At 41.1% G+C, this 19578-nt stretch overlaps 1 protein-coding gene across 1 annotated transcript in view; it reads right to left on the bottom strand.

The window, feature by feature from the left end:
• The window catches only part of ZNF407 (zinc finger protein 407), a 398789-nt gene that overhangs the window by 121678 nt on the left and 257533 nt on the right, over nucleotides 1–19578 (bottom strand). Inside the window, exon 7 of the mRNA XM_045007628.1 lies at nucleotides 6907–7085. Coding sequence (XP_044863563.1) covers nucleotides 6907–7085 — 179 coding nt within the window. The remainder of the gene's footprint in view (nucleotides 1–6906; nucleotides 7086–19578) is intronic.

Genomic DNA, 19578 nt, shown 5'->3' with positions numbered 1-19578 from the left:
CAATCTTTTTTTCAATATGCTGTATCGAGCTTTATGTGCTCAGAGTTCCATACAAATAATTAATCATAATAGCTAGGTAAATTAAGCATTCCTGCAGCTATTTTACAGATGGGGAAAAGGAGGCAGAGAGCAAGCTCACACAAGTTAGTAACACAGCAAGGATTAGAACTCAGGATCTTCTGACTTTTAACCCCCCTGCTCATTCTTGGGGATCATGCTGCAAACAAACAAACATAATGACAGGAGAAAAACTCATAGGACCAGCATGCTTCCAACCTTCCACTCCTAGAAAAAATCACTGAGAAAGAATTGACAACAAAGTCCCAACAACATGTGACATGTGTCATGACCGCATGGGAGCACTAAAGGACAGCCTCTTTATGACTATGGATAGCGATCACATCTCAGTACTCATACAACTCGACAAGCTTTTGAAACAGTTGTCCACATTTGCATGACACAGCTAGCTGCCCTACAATAGCATCATTCCTCTCCAACAAGCCCAAGAAAATAGCGATAGGTAAACTGTTCCTCTTCCCTCAAAGGAACATTTTACCTTCACTTTTAATATTTATATGAGACTATTTGGAAAATGGTGAGATGCTATGGTCTCTGCTGCCAATGATAGACTGGTGACACCAAGATGTACATCTACGTATTCTTATAAGATGTCACAATGCTTACAAGAGAACAGCTCCTAGATGAAGAAGAGGTGGCTCAAACTGAACCAGAGTAATATCCAGTATTACTGAAAGGGTGAAACACTTTGAAAAACATGCTGGGATACTGTTCTCCCACAGCTTCCATCCAAGCCCTTCTGCTTTCCCCTCCCTTATTTGTCAAAATGGTGCAAGGCTTCCTGGTCATCTCATTATTAAACCTGAATGATCATGTAGCATGAGTGGTGAAAAATACTTTCCTCTTCCTCCTCCAGGATGCTTGGACGTATCAACCTGTATTCCCAGTCAAGCATCTGTCCACAGAGATCCAGGCATCTGTCACCTCCCAACTGGACTTCCGTAATACATTTTTCCTGATTCTGAAGGTTGATGCAATGCAGAAGCTCTAGCTTGAGCAGAAAGTGGCCACCTACCTTCTCAATGAGAAATGACTCTAAACAGATCAGCCCTGTGTCTTGGTCTCTCTATTGGCTCTCAGTCCACTTCTGTTACTAGTTCAAGGCCTTGGTCCTGATCTTCAAATTCCTTAACAGGTGAGAACCTGATTACATCAGAACTACAATTCTATCCAGGGCCCACCCAGATAACTGAGCTCCTCTGGGTCAACATGGCTTAAGATGCCCAACACAAAGTATCTGAGAGCAGGAGATAAAAAAATTCTTGATCATGGGGATGTGGCTGTGGCATGAATTTTGGGAAGAGATTAGATTAATCCACAGTCTAACTGTAGGGCACAGTGCAAGACTTTCTCTTTGATACAGTCCTTTTTCCATAACTGAGGGCTAGTCTACACTTACCTGCCGGGTCGACACAGTGAGTTTGACTTCGCGGAGTTCGAACTATCGCGTCTAATCTGGACGTGATAGTTCGAACTCCCCGCGCGCTCCAGTCGACTCCGGTACTCCACCACTGCAAACGGCGGTGGCGAAGTCGACCTTGGAGGCGCGGACTTCGATCCCACGGCGTCTGGACGGGTAAGTAGTTCGAACTAGGGTACTTCGAGTTCAGCTACGCTATTCATGTAGCTGAACTTGCGTACCCTAGTTCGACCCCCGCCCTTAGTGTAGACCTGCCCTGAAAGTATTAGACACATAAAAAAATGAAACAAACAAACAAAATCCAGCAATGAATACCACTCACTTTCCTTCCTACAAGCACTCTTGACACTACAGTGATGTGGACTATAGAAAACCCTAAAATACTTCAATGCATCAGAAACACAAATAACTACAGACCTTTCAAAAGTCTGCCCTTTGACCCCTGCCGATACCAAAGAGAAAGCAGGCTATAATTGTCAATCAGTGCAGAAGAGGACATATAAGACTGATGGGAACCAGTAAAAATCTCAAAAGGGGCTCATGTGAAAGAGAAACATTTTAAACACACACACACACACACACACTCTATTATTCTTTGAATCTCTGAATTTTCAGATTGTAAATTGGAGGGCAGGGATTGCCTTTGTTTGTGTTTTGTGTGATGCTGAGAGCATTATTGGCTCGTAAGTAAATAATAAAAACAATAATATATTCTTAAAATCTTCTTGCTAATAAATATCTACAATACACTTCAAAATTATTAACATGAGCATCTTGGCATGGTGCATATTCTTAATTCTTCTGGAATTATTAGTGGTAAACATTAGTAATTAGTTGACAATAAAGCTGGAATTTACTGTGTCCTCAGTTTTTACTTCATCAGTAATACCGCTCATGGGAAGGGGAGAAAATAAAAGTGCTATACAGTTGTAAAAGGACAGATCAGAGTTTTTTCTGGTGCACTGTAAATAAAGAGAATATTGACTACAAGAGTAAGATTATTACTAGCTCATTTAGAATAACATCAAATGGCACATTTACCTAACCCATTAGCACTTTTCAGGTGGAACTTGAAACAGCTAATAAGATATCAAAAGTTAGAGGTCAGTGAGTCACTCTGTAAGTGAATCAGAAGTGAGAATGCTATTAACCAAAGGATGTCATCAAAAGAGCCACCACCAGAAAACCCTTAACAAAGAGACTGTTTCATCATGTCTCCAGATCCCTCCCTCAGATGATTTTTAATTTGTAATTACAGATCTCTGTGTGTTTCTCAGTTATAACAATGAAAGATCATATTCCTTACATGAGGAACAAATGATCTTCCCGTTACTGCAAATATTGTCTGCTAGCCTCCCCTAACCTAGTACTAAAGTAGACTTTTTTCCCCTCTGTCCTTGGATAGTTGTAAAATCTATCACCTTGCTATGAATGTGAACCTTTTAGCAAATAAATGCTTATTGTGATTCACTGGATTTCTGCTCACAAAATTCCCAGTGCATAAATACTGCAGATACTAGAGAAAGTGGGCCAGAGAATACTTCAAGAGTAGGCATAAAACACTTTCAGGATTTTATACTACTGCATGATATTATACAGCACCACCCATAGTGAAATTTTCAAAAACAGAATTGTATGAAAAACTGTATACAAATAAAATAGTTAAATAATCTGGTTGAAATATAGCATTTGGGTTAACATGGACTATGTTTTAAGTGCATTTGTTTCAGCGATGGACTGGAGTTAAAACAGAATCTTTCATAAGCACATTTTTTTAAAAAAAGGTCTGCTGTTCAAATGCAAGGCCTTTTAAAGACTAAGTAGAAAGGATTAGAGAGAAAAAAGATTCTCTTTGATCACTATTGCTGTAAGAGGTGTAGGGGTATCTGTTGTGGTTTACTAAGGAATATAGTTGTAAGACTGACTGACTTTGTGGCAATGTTTGTATTAATTCTTTGAGTTAGGAAGGATTTCAAACATTCCAAGTGGATTGGGCCCCCACTTCTCACCCCACCTCACCCCTATGGATGTAGAGATTTCTGCATACAGGACTAACCCCCACCCACCTCCCCCACAAGTAAGGCTCCTTCAAGACACTCGCTACTATTGCCCCCAAAATACCTATAATGTCACACTAATAGCTAAGTGGCGGAGTTTGTTAGAAGTTAGTGTTACTTCACTCAGAACTAACTGCCAATTGAAAATCCAACTGGACTCCTCTACCATCTCCAAGGCAAACTGCTGTTGGATTCTGTGGGTCCATTCCCTGTTGTGCCCCAACTGTGCCCTGCAGCTCTAATACTGCTGAGCTCTGGCAGAGGGGCTTCTGAGGGGTCCCAGGAAGTGCAGTACAATGACATGAACCTGGTACTTCTCCCTTTCCTCACAAGTGAGATCCATGACTTCTAGTTCCATTATACTCAAAGCAGCAGAGGGGATGATTTTGCTCTTATAAAACAGCATTAGAACAAATGAAAGAGAAATACAGTCAAGTGAAACTAGGAGAAAAAAATTGGTTTATGAGACACATATACTCAAATTATCCTAAAGGGCTTTATAAAGTAATGAAATATTGCTATTGTGGTTTCTCTGAGGGCAAATACAACAACCAGTAAGTGATCAATAACATGAATTGGACACTGACACAAGTGTTATTTTGGCAAGGATTGTTAGCCAGAATACCAAAGTTATCCCCCTATTCTTTTGACCAAGTCTTGTGAAGTCTTTAACTCTCAAATGGACAGCCATCAGAAATGGGTCAAAAAAGCTTGATTCAGCATCTGACCTGAAGGTTTGGTGGCACCTGTAAGCTCTCATGAAACTGGCACTTTCCAGAAGGACAGCATGGCAACCTACATGAAGTCACAGACAATTTCTAGAGATGATTGTTCTGCAAATGATATTGCGGCACACTTGTTCTGTGTACCAATTCTGAAACAGACATTACCAATTCTTACTAGTCACTGGTACATTTACACAATATCCTACTATGTCTCTAGCAATATGTGGTTTCGCCAGTACAAGAAATAGAGAACCATTGGTACAAAACATATTTATGACAATTTTCTCCCTGTTGCTAAGACTATCAGGATGAAGAGCCTCAGCACAGTATGCAGCAATGAATAATTCTCTCACATATACATACACTGCTGCATAGACAGTGGGAAAACTTAGAAAGTTTCTACAGTTTTGAAAGCTTGTATAGGTTCTACCAATATTCTCCATTACATGTATAAAGAATCTCTCTCAAACTGGTAAAAGCATTCAAAATGGAAGAAAATATGTTATGTGTGACTGCTATAAGAAGAGATTATAATGTCTGGATATAGGCTTCAAGTCCAATATTAATTTCCTAGTATGTGAAACATGATCTCTTGTCTGATATATGTGAAATTGGTATTCAGCCAACTGGACTTTTGTTTGCACATCCAGGTTTTATCTAATATGTGCTGAAATGACATGATGAGTGGTTCCAGAATGGGCTAGAATACTTGGCAAATGGAAAGACATAGCACAATTAAGCATACTGCCTCCATTCACAAAAGGATGCAGTTCTTTAGAATATACTAAGATTTTAAAAAATGTTGGGTGACTGCACATAAAGGTGCCAAGTGAAAGTTTTGTAACTTGCTACTTTGCATACAAGTTCCTAAGCTCCCACTAATACTGGTGGGTGGTGTTACATACAGTCTTTAGGTGTGGAGGAGTCTTTCTAGAAAACTTTTCTTGACTGAATTTAGCCCCCAAATGCTTTTACTTAACACGAGCACTTCAGTAGAAGCCCCATATCTGTATCACAGGCAGAATTTAGCCCTAGTAACCTCCTTTTCTCTAGCTGCCCTGGCTCTCCCCTCTTTCCAACATTCAGCAACTAATCTGTTTTTCACACTGCTCTGACTGCTCTCCCCCATCTATGACTGCCAAGTTCTCTGGCTCTTTCCAAATTGAAATCCAACTCCTTATCCTCGTGTTCAAGCTCTGACCCAGACTACATCGCTTCTTCTATTGCTCCTCATCTCCACCACTCATTTTGATCTTTGTACCCTTTTTCTTGCTGCTCCCTACCCTTGGAAAGTCCTAACCTTCTTCTTCCTGTGTATCAGGCATCCTCTCTGTCCTCCTTCAAATCCCTCTGCAAAACCCAATTTTTTGGTTTGCTTTCTTCCATTCTTGTGCTCTCTACTCCTTGTCCTACCTCAATCTCCAACTTAAAACTTCCAGAAAGTATCTGATTTCCTCATTATTTCTATACCTCACATTATTTGTTTAGCTCTCTCCCCTTCTTGTTCTCATTCTTTCTTTTATTTATTTTTATATTCTATTGATATTTAATTTTGAAAGGAAACTCTTTGGAATAAGGGACCATGTGTAGTTTAAACTCTGTAAAGAACCATGAAAAGTAATGGTTCTATACAAACCATTTAAAATAAATAATAATAAATTATAGAAGACAAAGCACAGAAAATCTTAATTCACATTTGTGTGCGAGTCCCTTGATGTCCCTCATATAGACCATGATCCAACAAAGCACTTAACACCTGCTTGACTTTAAGTACATGAGTATCTCATTAACTTCAATGAGACTACTCATATACTTAAAGTTTAAGCAGCTGCTTATGTGTTTGCTGGATCAGGGCCACAGCACCCCAGTGCAGTGCTATGCACACAGCATATCAGCATTTTTTGTCTTAGCAACTTCTAGTATATAGTAACTTTCTTTACATGTATTTTATTTTATTTTTTTTGAGGGGCACAGAAAACAATACTTTCATTTAGGGTAGTGAAGGACCAGAATGCACGCTGACACTAACACTCAACACAAAGGTAGGTAGAAGCACTAAGAGGAAAAGCAGACTGTGGTGTAGTCCTGTTACACATTTCATTAAACCAACATCATCCTATTTTTTTTTTAATTCTAGCAGCTTCTTGTTCACATAATACTAACAAAGTCTGCTTCTCTGCTGTTATATTGTATAGTGTTAAGTATTCAGCTGGTTTTTGTGAACTCTCAGGAGTTTTGAAATACTGTATTAATTTAGCACCTCATTTCCTTATGTCGTTATGTTGTTCCACCTTTTTTTTCTTAATAAGAACACAAAATATAAACAATTTTTCTACATGAATTAATCCGGGTTTCAAAGGTGGTCACCTAAACTGGATGGGAATATCTCCCGTTTACACATGTAAACACAGAATGTGTGTGTGAAATGCAGATGGGTCTCAATACTAAATACATCACCTTCATCCCTTAGTGAAATCTTGAAGTGGATTGAGTCCATTTTAAAATCATGTTTTTCTTCAGAATAAATGATAGCAACATAAAGGACCCAGAGCTCCCATTGCAATCATTTAAGGGTGCTCATTTAGAAAAGTGACACATTTGTATACAAACAAGAGAATAGTCTTACCAGCATGCAAGTAAGCTAGATCAGGGTTTTCAATGTCAGGATGCAGCTCCTTCAGGTGGTTGCGAAATTCCACTGGGACATTGGTTCCATAGTCACATTTGGGGCAGTTATACATTTTTACTCCTTCATGCTTTCCTGTGTGTAAGATATGCTTACGGATATTTTCAGCGCAATTAGACCTAAAAGATGAAAAGAAAAGAAAGAGTTAAATGATATTACATACGCACACATATGCAGGAAGGAAGGCCATACAACAGTATTCAGGCACTGAAAATTAAAGCCTGCTGTTATGACTAAGGGCTTGGCTACACTCAAGAGTTGCAGCGCTGGTGGAGGCTTTCCAGCACTGCAACTTAGTAACTGTCCACACCTGCAAGGCATATCCAGCGCTGCAACTCCCTGGCTGCAGCGCTGGCTGAACACCTGGTCTGCTTGGGGTGTAGCGAGTGCAGCGCTGGTGATCCAGCGCTGCTCGTCAGGTGTGGACACACCAGCGCTATTATTGGCCTCCAGGGTATTAGGAGATATCCCAGAATTCCTGTTCAGCCACTCTGCTCATCAGTTTGCACTCTAGTGCTCTGGCCTCAGGTGACCTGCCCTTTAAATGCCCCGGGAATTTTAAAAATCCCCTTCCTGTTTGCTCAGCCAGGTGTGGAGTGCAATCAGTTAATCTTTCCAGGTGACCATGCCTCCATGCGGCAAACGAGCCCCAGCATGGAGCAATGGCGAGTTGCTGGACCTCATCAGTGTTTGCGGGGAGGAAGCTGTGCAGTCCCAGCTGTGCTCCAGCCATAGGAATTATGATACCTTTGGGCAGGTATCAAAGTCCATGCTGGATAGGGGCCATGACCGGGACGCGCTGCAGTGCAGGGTTAAAGTAAAGGAGCTGTGGAGTGCCTATTACAAAGCCCGCGAGGGAAACCGCCGCTCCGGCGCTGCCCCCACGACCTGCCGTTTTTACAGGAGATGGATGCGATACTTGGGGGTGACCCCACTGCCAATCCGACGACCACGATGGACACTTCTGAGCAGGGTGTGGGACAGGAGCAGGAGGAGGAGGAGGAGGAGCGGGGGGTGGAGGAAACCGAGAGTGAAGCTACTGGGATGGGGGAAGACACCCCAGAGTCCCAGGAGGCATGCAGCCAGGAGCTCTTCTCAAGCCAGGAGGAAGGTAGCCAATCGCAGCAGCCAGCACTTGGCGAAGGACAAGCAGAGGAGCAGGTTACCGGTAAGCGGCTTTTATTTTCAGGGTGGAAATGTTTCGGGAGAGGAGGGGGGGTTAAGGCTGCATGCATGCATGCCTAGATGTGGAATAGCCCATTGATGTGGTCTATCACGTCGCGGTAATCGGCTGCAGTAATCTCCTCAAAAGTTTCAGCCAGAGCGTGGGCAATGTGCCTGTGCAGGTTTATAGGGAGAGCCACTGTGGTCCTTGTCCCAGTCAGGTTAACGCGTCCGCGCCACTGTGCCGCGAGGGGGGACCATTGCTGCACACAGGCAAGCTGCATAGGGGCCAGGGCGGTAATCGGCTGCAGTAATCTCCTCAAAAGTTTCAGCCAGAGCGTGGGCAATGTGCCTGCGCAGGTTTATAGGGAGAGCCACTGTGGTCCTTGTCCCAGTCAGGCTAACGCGTCCGCGCCACTGTGCCGCGAGGGGTGGGGGGACCATTGCTGCACACAGGCAAGCTGCATAGGGGCCAGGGTGGAATCCGCATTGCTGTAGAAGACCTTCCCGCTCTTCCCTGGTGACCCGCAGCAGCGAGATATCTTCCAGGAGTAACTCCTGTGGAAAATGTTGGGAGACTGTTCAGTGCAGATCCCCCCTGTAGCTGTTTGCTGTCCCCATTTCGTGGCTCCTGTTGGGTTATGTGTGCTCTGTTTGGGTATGGGAAAAGTATGCTAAAGTGAAGACTGTAAACTCCTTCAGTGTGTGGGAATTACTGTCTGGATGAGATAATGAACAATGCTACCCCTGTTAACTGTTGCCATTTTTGCCTTTCCAAAAGCGACCTTGACTGCTGGACTGCCCGTCTCCACCACTGCACAGAGACTACAAAATCTCAGGAAGAAGCCGCGAAAAACCAAGGAAGACATGCTGAAAACAGTTATTGATCGCTCTGCTAGAGAGAGTAAAAACCTGCAGGACTGGAGAGAAAGGGAAAGCAGGATCCGCCAGAGAAATGCAGTGGCCAGGAGGAAAAGCACAAAGCAGCTGCTAAGCATCCTGGCGCGCCAAGCGGACTCTATCCAGTCACTCGTAGCCATGCAGGCAGAGCACTATCGTGCTACTCCCCCGCACCACCCGTCCCAAAGCTTTTTCCCTTGTGCCCCAATGTCAGCTCAAAACCCCCTTCCCCAGCATCCAGGTTCTTACCACCACCAGCTGCCTCCAACACCTGTATGTTCTGTATGCCTCCTGTATGCCTCCAACCAGCCCTGAGAACTACGACCCTTACCCTCTGCACTCAACCCCCATCACCATGCAGTATATGCACCCTGAAGTGCAGCAATCATTGCACAGCACTCCAGACAGGACATATGCAAACTTGTGACTGTACAGTTCACCAAACCACCCCCCTGCCCTTTTAGGTTCCTGAAATGTTGTGTGTCTGTCAAGGAAGTTTTTTTATTTTCAATAAAAGAATTCTTGGCTTTGAAAACAGTCTTTATTATTGCAGATAGTGAAAGATACCTTAGCCCAGTAAAGAAACAGGCACTGCAAATCATTTTAGGGATAATAGAATCCTAACTGTGTAACCACTGCACTTCACTCCCATGCAAGGCAGCAAACATTACTGTTCGCTTTCAGCCTCAAATTCTTCCCTCAAGGCATCCCTAATCCTTGTAGCCCTGTGCTGGGCCTCTCTAGTAGCCCTGCTCTCTGGCTGTGCAAATTCAGCCTCCAGGACTTGAACCTCGGTGGTCCATGCCTGACTGAATGTTTCACCCTTCCCTTCACAAATATTATGGAGGGTACAGCACGCGGATATAACCGCGGGGATGCTGCTTTCCCCCAAGTCTAGCTTCCCATACAGAGATCTCCAGCGAGCTTTTAAACTGCCAAAAGCACACTCCACAGTCATTCAACACCGGCTCAGCCGGTGCTGGAATTAACCTTCCAGATTAATTATGAATCTGGAAGGTTAAGAATTTTACAAAATGAATAGGCTTTTTTTCACCTTTGCAGAAGTCTTCTAATATTTTTGGTGTGTGTGAGTGGGGAACATAATAGTTACAAAACTCCTTAACCTAGCAAAACTGATATTATTTGTTTGGCTTTTTTGAGCACCATGTCTTTAACTAGGGTCTAGGTGCAGGTAAGCATTGATGCTTATATTTAAAAGTTCACATGGAGTTCACATGAACCTTTACTACTAAGTTCATAGACCCCATTAGAGTCTTTGCAACTGATTTTGTAAGGATAGTCCATTAACTCCTACAGATCTTATAAACTCTACATAGTGATCTTGGGAGAGGTTGTGTGTGTCAAATTTTCAAAGGCGTGCATGCCTAACTTTTGCAAGCGCGTGAACACACACACACACACACACCCTGATTTAAATCAGGGTTTGTCTGCCCACACAGGAGTTGAAATTTAAAGAAGTCAGAGATGTGCCATTCATTTCACACACTTGAAAAATTTGGGCTGAAAGGTTTTTAACCTCATTTCCAAAAAAGAGTGATAAAGGGTTGCAGTAGTAATGAATTTATATCCAAAAAAGTTTACCAAAATTCCCACCCCAAGTTTATACTTCAGTTAGAATTTCCTGACTATTCAGTATGTATGAATTTAAAACAAAAAAACTACAACACTCTAGAAAGGTTTGTTAGCAGAAGTAAATAATATACGTTACCTGTATCAAAGCAAGGAATGTATGTGCTTCAATTTATTTCTGTTTGGGAATACTTTATTAATACTACAGACTCTATTTTTCCCTATATATTCTACGTGTCAGCAGTTAAAGGGCACTAGCTTTACTCAAAAGTTAAATGGAAATGGTACAAAATAAGTTTCAAATGTGAATGGAAAAGAAAATATAGAAACAAACAACATTTAAAATAAAAGTTCTAATAAAATGAGATTATAGTTCATGACACTAAAGGTGGCATTCAGACCAAACCTGCCTATGTGGGAGCTTTGAGAATCTGGGCACCTCTATGGAAATTAACTATTCCCTTAGATGAATTCTAAGGCATTATGTAAAAAAAACTGTTCTTTCAATACCTTGAAAATATTTCTGTGAAATATGAAAGCTCTACAGAAACCTAAGAGTTGTGAAGGAAATATAGTCTGCTCAAGTTGTGTGCATGGGCAGTGCTATATCATTTGAGCTCTGAACTTGTTCAAACCATTGTAAACTGTAAAAAGCGGCAAAATGTCCTGTGGCACCTTATAGACTAACAGAAGTATTGGCGCATGAGCTTTCGTGGGTGGATACCCACTTCGTCAGAGGCATGTAAACTGTGCCACCTTAAAGTCTCATTTGTTTAACGTGATTAAAAGTTCTGTGACTGAACATAGCAATGTGCTGATCAACTTATCAATTGAAATGTCTGTCTATGTGTTGAGCACAGAAAGGCCTAATCATAAATTAGGAATAAGAGATCATAAGACATTACAAATGGTTTCCCTTATTAGTTTGCAATGCAGGGATTGTGCTAATAAAATAACCCATGAAGGTGACAACTCGCAAATCCAGGCACTTTTGAAGCCAAGTAATACCCTTAAATATGACATGACAATAATGTACTGCATATAAAATGTTTTTTTAATTATTCACTGTGCCTTGACTGCCTGTTCCATTATCAGTCTTGTCCCTAGTGCTTGGCAAATACATTATTCCATATCTGACATGCAAAACACCAAACATTGTATTTCATATTTATACTTATGGAATTTAAATCAAATGACTGTACTTAGATGTCTGTGACTTTAAGAAGTACTGTATCTGCACTAAAATGGTGGCATCATAAAAATTTAGCTAAATATTATAGTGTTGCAATAGTGATGATAGTTAAACATCTGACAGGCTTTGTGTTATAAACTCCACTTTCAGGAGTTTGTAAACTCTGAGATAAAGATTCCTTTTATATAGAAATGTGGCAATGATTAACTTAGCCGAGAAGGAATTCTTCTGCTTCAAAAACTTGAATAATGTCAGACTTTGGGTTTTTAGTTCAGCTCTTGAGTTATATCAGTCAAATAAATAAACACAGCTTTTAAGAGACTGGTCTGCATTCCAGTAACACTAACATTGAAGTTATTGATGTTAAATTATTATCATTATTCCTTAATATGAACAAGGATGTTTTTGTCTATATAAGTTATTTCCTATTTTGAATGAATTATGTATAGGTGGTAATTTTTGACTGGGCATTCACAGAATGGATAGTCGTGGTAGATAGTGAAGTAGTTTGCAGTTACTGTCTATAGATATGTGAAAATGCTGCCATACAGGAGTGGAGTGGAAACTTTCCCTCTCCCCTTTCTTCCACGCAATGAGTGCTGCTACAGGGCATGGATAGGGGCAGATGAAATGTTTCCGCAACCCCATTACAATGCTAGGGCATTGTGGGTATTGTTTGGAGTCTTCTCCTCCCCAAGATTGCTGCAGGTGATGATGAGAAGAGAGATGAAGCCTTTTCCTCAAGTTAGGCTGCAGATGGAGGGAGAATGGTCCCACTTGTATAAGTCATGTACAATGATGCAGACACTATAAGTCAGTAGCTGCCAACAGTTCCACAGTGGTATCTGAAACACCACAATTACCTTTTTGTTCATAGGAAAGGAAAATACTGTGGTAAATGTTTTGGAGTAAAGGATGACATTTAAATAGTGGTCAGATTGTCTGAAGTTTTCTTGATCATTTACTCTATATCCTTCCCTATGTAACTGAAATCCATCCTTTCCTCTCTACCTTTACTTCTAAAAGACTAGTCCAGGGGTTGGCAACCTTTCAGAAGTGGTGTGCCGAGTCTTCATTTATTCACGCTAATTTAAGGTTTCGCATGCCAGTAATACGTTTTAACATTTTTAGAAGGTCTCTTTCTATAAGTCTATAATATAACTAAACTATTGTTGTATGTAAAGTAAATAAGGTTTTAAAAATGTTTAAGACGTTTCATTTAAAATTAAATTAAAATGCAGAGACCCCCAGATGGGTGGCCAGGATCCGGGCAGTGTGAGTGCCACTGAAAATCAGCTCATGTGCTGCCTTTGGCACGTGCACCATAGGTTGCCTACCCCTGGCCTAGTCCATATTTCAGTCTTTTCTTTTTTGTGGCCAACTGTTTGAACATGAAAAGTGGGAAGTATTATTCTCACCTCTTTGTCATCCCGTCCTATCCTCCATCCCAGCCAAAATACTGCTACTAGAGTTTCCTACCTTTCCTAGCAGGTCATTCCTCCTCCTTGAATCCCTTCACTGGCTTCCCATCTTTTACTACCACACAGAGAAAAAGTTAGTACTCTCTAATGTCCCTTTTTTAGTATCTCTGCTCTCAAGTACTTCTCTCACACCATTCATGCCACCCAGTCCTTCACCGCTAAGTGCTACCATTGACTTCTACTCTTCACTTCACATCTTCTGTTCTGTCCTTATGCCTTATGTCGTCCACTTCTTGTTCACTAAGAGCCACATTCTTAAACTGAGGTGCCTAAACCCACATTATATAATCTCTATATACCTATATGCAGATTTTAGGTACCTAACTAGGGGTCAGAGATTCAGTTATCCAAAGGTGCCTAGATGTCAATTTAGGCACCTAACTCCAGACACAAAATTGTGAAATAGGGCTTTATGTGGCCTTCCTCATCTTCAAGTCCTTTTTTAAAAGCCACTTCTTTTGAAGAGGCCTTCCAGTGTTGATCACCATACTGCCATTGTAACCTCAACATGTTGTTTGATTTTTTTGTCCCATACAGTGTATTTGTCTGCCAGAGTTTTAGACTGGTATTTCTTGGGGCAGTGCTTTTTGTGTGTGTTTGTAAAATATCATGTATATTTATGGTTCTATATAAATAATAAACATTAACACAAAGAAGAGACTTGAAGAGTTGGCAGAAGAGAACTGTAGACTGTTCCAGCAGGGTAGGCTCAAAGAAACTAAGCCAACAGACAAGCTATTTCTATGATCTTATCACATTGTATTATAGCAGGGGTTCTCAAACTGGGGATTGGGTTCCCTCAGGGGGTCACGAGCTGTCAGCCTCCACCCCAAACCCCGCTTTGCCTCTAGCATTTATAATGGTGTTAAATATATTAAAAAGTGCTTTTAATTTATAAGGGGGAGGGAGGGTGCACTCAGAGGCTTGCTATGTGAAAGGGGTCACCAGTACAAAAGTTTGAGAATCACTGTATTGTAGGATATCCCTCAAAAATTTCCTGCGGTTTTAGCCCTGGGCTCACATCATGACTATTTTAACTAACTAATTACTCTCTCACCCCATTTAAAGGGAAAACTTAATATGGGGTTTAAAAATATTCAATTCTACATTTTATGATTAAAGCTAAATTGCTTTGGCCTATATTTTAAAAAGGTATTTAGGCGTTGCTCTGCTCGGCATTGCAAAGTCTAACTGACTTAGGAGCCTCCATCTAATCTGAGACGCTTGGTAGGTCTACACTTAAAACACTGCAGCAGGTGCAGCTGTGCCGCTGTAGTGCTTCAGTGAGGACACTACTACTCTTACAGGAGAGCTTCTCCCTTCGGCGTAATTAATCCACCTCTGCAAGAGGCAGTAACTATGTTGACGGAAGAGGCCCTCGCAGTGACATACAGCTATCTACATCAGGGGTTAGGTCAGCATAACTGCATCATGCAGGGTGTGGATTTTTCACACCCTTGAGTGAAGTAGTTATACCAAAGTAAGTGTATAGTGTAGACCTGGCCTTAGGCTCCTAAACCAGTTAGGCCTTGCAACGCTGGGTGGAGAAACACCCAAACACCTTTAAAAATATGGGCCAAAAGGATTAGTTTCTTCCTTTTGACTTCTACAGCCAGTCAGAGATTACTGAGGTGTCCTTCTTTTTGTTACTTTGTAACCAATCCTGAAAATGTTGATTTTACAGCTAGAAATGAATTACGCCAGACTCCAAAAGGTAGTGGATGGGGATTAGTATTAACAATCAGAAGACTGTTCCTCTTGCTAACAGAAATCTTAAGAGGCATCCTACTAACAGGCATTCTGATACGATTTAAAAGTGACAAAAATTCGACTTTATTAACTCTGGAGTTTAGTTTTCTAAACTTGCCCATCCAAAATGCAAGTTACACCACTAAGGTTTTTCAAAGATTTTATATGCATGTCTAGATGAATAGTTCACTTCCTACCACTCTCCAAGCATTACCCTGCTCTGCTCTGCTAGTGAAATACACAGATTACACTCTTCTATTATGCAGTACCCACCATCTTGAAAAGACACTGCAAGCATGCAAATGGAAGGTTTTAGAGGCATGAATGGGACATAATACTTATTACTTCATCCACTAGGTCTTAGAGACTATAGCTTTTTTCAGGGTTCATATTGCCACAAAAAATGAACTGTTCTTTAAAAGTTTCTCCATGGTATTCGGCACAAACAGCCACTTTCTGTACAGGACTGCACATAATCGTAAGTACATCTGGCAACTGTATGTATGTCACTACTTACATCTGAAAAGAAACACAGTGATACAGTAGACTAAGTAAAAAGATGTATTTAAAGTTTCCCCTTTGAGTTAGTATGGGTGAAGTTCACCCTGGTGTAGAGGGCCTGCAGAAGGCCCTCTGCACTACTGAAACCAGGGGTGTCAAACTCATTTCATATGGTAGGCCAGATCCGATATCCTGCTGCTTGGCATGGGCTACATTCAGCAAAAGTTATTAAACGAGAAATTGGTAAAGTTAAACCCCATTGGTAATTACTTATATTTACTTTATGCCTCTCCAGAGCCTCTTAAATGCAACTAAGTACACAAGGTTTTGCTGGATTGCTGTGCTGGAGTCTGGACAAGGGGAGTGTGATTTTTACAGTGCACCAGTGTGTGGTGCTCTAACTGGTCCGTATGGACTCTGATGGTGCACACTAAATGTTCCTTAGTGCACACTGATGTATGGTCCTGTACACATGATGCACACTAGCAAGGTCTACACGTAGAGCACAAATCACGTCTCCTGTAGTGCAGACTCTGGGGTTGTATAAACATGTTAGTAGATTCATGGGAAGTCCAGGGGCTGGATGAAACTGTTTTAGTTAGATCTAGCTCATGGGCCATATGTTTGACACCCCTGATTAAACCCTGCAGCACAAGCTACAACAAATAGAAATAGCAAGCAGGATTTTGATCCAGTAGTTAACAAAGTAGCAGAACATTTTAAAATAGACAATTTCTTACAGGAATAACAACCTCAGTGATGGAAATTACGCAAGCTTCTGCTGAAACCTATCTACACTGCCATAGAATTCTAATCCCATTTACTAGCCAGAAAATAGCCAAATCTCACTCAATACTTATAGAAAACACCCAACCAGTTTGGAAAACTCACTATCATTAGCTAAACTCTCACAGTTGTGATTTAAACTAAAAACAAAAGGATTCATAGATTTAAAGACCAGGAGGGACCACTATGATCATTCAGTCTGTTCTCTTACATAACACAGGCCATAGAATTTCACTCAGTGATTCATGCATCAAGCCAATACATCAAGACGCGCACACACACACTCAGACAGAAGAAATCTGCTATTGACTACATTTTCCAACCAGAGTCACCAATTTTTAAAAAGTAAAATATATTAAAATGTGGCCAATCCCTAGCCAGAAAATGCATAATCTCTGAAACAAGCGGTCCTTGCCTATAGTTGGGGCTAGCTGAATAGCTGTAATGGATATGTCTTCCATGCACACCTCATCAGAAACCACCCTTTCTCAAATCAGTTTGTTCAACATGCAGTCTGTTTCAGTAAGAAAGAAAAGTGCAAACAAACAAACAGCTTCCTCTGTTCCGTGAGGATACCCCATTTCATGTCCATTTTTGTGTTAGCAGAGAATCACACAGGCACAACATTCACTAAGGACATAAGCTCCCTGCCTAACTCATGACTGGCCAGAAGAAACAGCTTATGCACTCAAGGTTTGTCTACACTAGAGTTTTGAACTCAAGTTAATTGATTCCAATTAATTTGAGTTTGCTACCATGTTTGTACATGTTAATCCTGACACTCCAAAAATATCTGTTCCAGTACACAAATTAAAAACCTTAGCGTAAACATATCTTCCCAGGGTTAGAGGGAAACAAATGAGAAGTATTGCCAGCCCCAAGTCCTGAAAAATCATGAGCCAAGCCTCAAAATAGCATCATGAGATTAATTTAAAATTCATGAGGGATTTTTGTCTTCTGGTTTCTGAGCCTTTGGGATGTACTTGGGTCACATTTCCAAGCTCTTCCTTGTAGTCAGGAGAGTTAGAAACTTAACATTTTGTTTATTAAATGAAAGCTGCGATATTCACATAAATCTAGGAGCTGGAGCTTTAAGAAAAACATCAAATTTTGAGAGACTCATGATAAAATCGTTAGAGTTGGCAACACTACAGGAAGGTTACAAAGAGGTCAGGCCCTAAAAGACAGACACAGCCCACCGAGTACCTCTCTTAATGAGGTAAATGGATGTGCTTTTCAATAGTGTTAGCTCTTTCAAGTTAGCTTAACATGTTTGAAAAGCCATGTCAAGGCACAGGTTAAAACATCTGAACATGTGTTAGCATGTTAAGCTAATTCGATTGAGCTAACCTGATTGAAAAAACACAGCCAAAACCACCACACAAATGAAGCAGCCTAATCAGTCGTGCATATTGCCATACAGAAACAATGAAACAACAGTAAAACAGAATAAGCCATGTTCATACTGTTTAACTACATAATGTATGTTTCACAAAGAAAATAATGAAAAACTATTTGGGATTTACTCAGAGTACTGAAGTCACACTTGTGCCTAATTATAATAATTCTTTCATCTTTTCTACACTGATAATTCTGTATTTTTATAAGGCTCTATTAGTTATGACATACAGTATGTGTGACAGATGTCCAATGCTGGCTGCTAAAAGTAGCAGAGCCCTGTAGGGCAGTAGCAAGAATTAGTGCATCAGCACTGAAATGGATGGGAAACTGATAACTTACTATTTGTGTCCCAGTTTTCTTCAGCAGAATATTGTGTCCAAACTGTAGTTTGAGCCAAATATTCACAATTATATTTATCGTGCACGCAGCCCAATTTTAAGGAATTGATTATTTCAAATGTATGCTCTTAAAAAGCTGATCTCAGTGGGCCAATTTTAATCCTCCATATACCAAATTATAGTAAATGGGCTTTTTAAAGGGAACTATGGAGGTGATGGAGTGATATAATCCATCCCTTGCTCCCTGCAATGGATAGGCAGGCTGTAATATCATTCCCTCCAAAGCTATGGTGGACAAACAATACTTGCAACCTCTTTCTGTAACCTCATGGGGTTCCTGGCCATTGAATCTGTGTAATGTACATACAGTGGTGTGTCTCAAGGCCTACCCTAAGTAGCCAATTCTGATCCAGCCTTTTTGGGGCTGGCCCCAGAATGCCCCTTAGAAGCATGTAAGGAATGCAGAGCTCTCCTGTGCACACTCCACCCCTGCATGGCCTTACCAAGGGTTTCTAGCGGCAGAAACGGGAGGGGATTATCATGCATCAAATCTTTGCTCTTGACTAATTTCACACTAGCTGAGAATCACTGGGTTCCTTTTGGGAGGATTATTTTTCCAGGCTGGATACTGAAGAAGCTGGTTTGAGAAGAGGAGGGTTTGCTGTGCATAGAAGACACACAAATATGTTTTGGGAGGATACTGGGCAGATCACCAGGATCAAAGTGGGGATGGGAGGTTTAACTAACACAGGCCTGGATTCAGCAAGAATCTTAAGTACTCATGGAATTTTAAGTTCCAGTAGTCCTGTTGACTATTTCAATGGGACTACTCAGGAGCTTAATGTTGTGTGCTTGCTTAAGTATGCTGCTGAAATGGGGACAGGGAAAGCATTCAATTTAAAAAACAAAACAAAACAAAACTGGATGGGATAAGACTAAGTGAAGATGTTCCTTTGCCTCCCCCTTAATGGCAATTCTTTTTCTATCATACTTTTCTAAATGACCACCTAAAGTTACACTGAAAAATTCAAGTCACTGTACACAAACAGTTTGTGAAGCCTCAGTGAGGCACAAAATGTTCCCACAAACATACATGTACAGATGGAGGCTATGAAAGGGTTTGGATTCTGCAGGCTGCAGGGAGATGAAAAGGACTCCTAACTTTGCTGAAGTCACAGATGATAGCAGCAGACCCTAAAGGCTGCTTGTCAGTCTTGGATGCAGATGGCTCTTCTTCCAACTGGCCTTTATGTCAGCTCTTTCAGCCATTCTGGTAGCAGACAAAGCTCCCTAGAGGGCACGTCCTGTTGCTCTGCTGCCTGGGTTAGTGTCAAGAGCAGTATTGTTTCTATTACCTCTGCTCTACAGGATTTGTTATGCTATTATACTGCCTCCCCCAAACCCTTTGCCACTCCCACCACGCCAGGAAACTGGAGACCATTCTCTCTCTCATTACAACTACTCAGATTTAACTTTGGAATTAAATCTTAATTTCCTGAAAGATTCATTT

This window comes from Mauremys mutica, chromosome 2 (genome assembly GCF_020497125.1).
Source record: "Mauremys mutica isolate MM-2020 ecotype Southern chromosome 2, ASM2049712v1, whole genome shotgun sequence".
NCBI lineage: Eukaryota > Metazoa > Chordata > Testudines > Geoemydidae > Mauremys > Mauremys mutica.
This window is presented reverse-complemented; position numbering and strand designations above follow the sequence as displayed.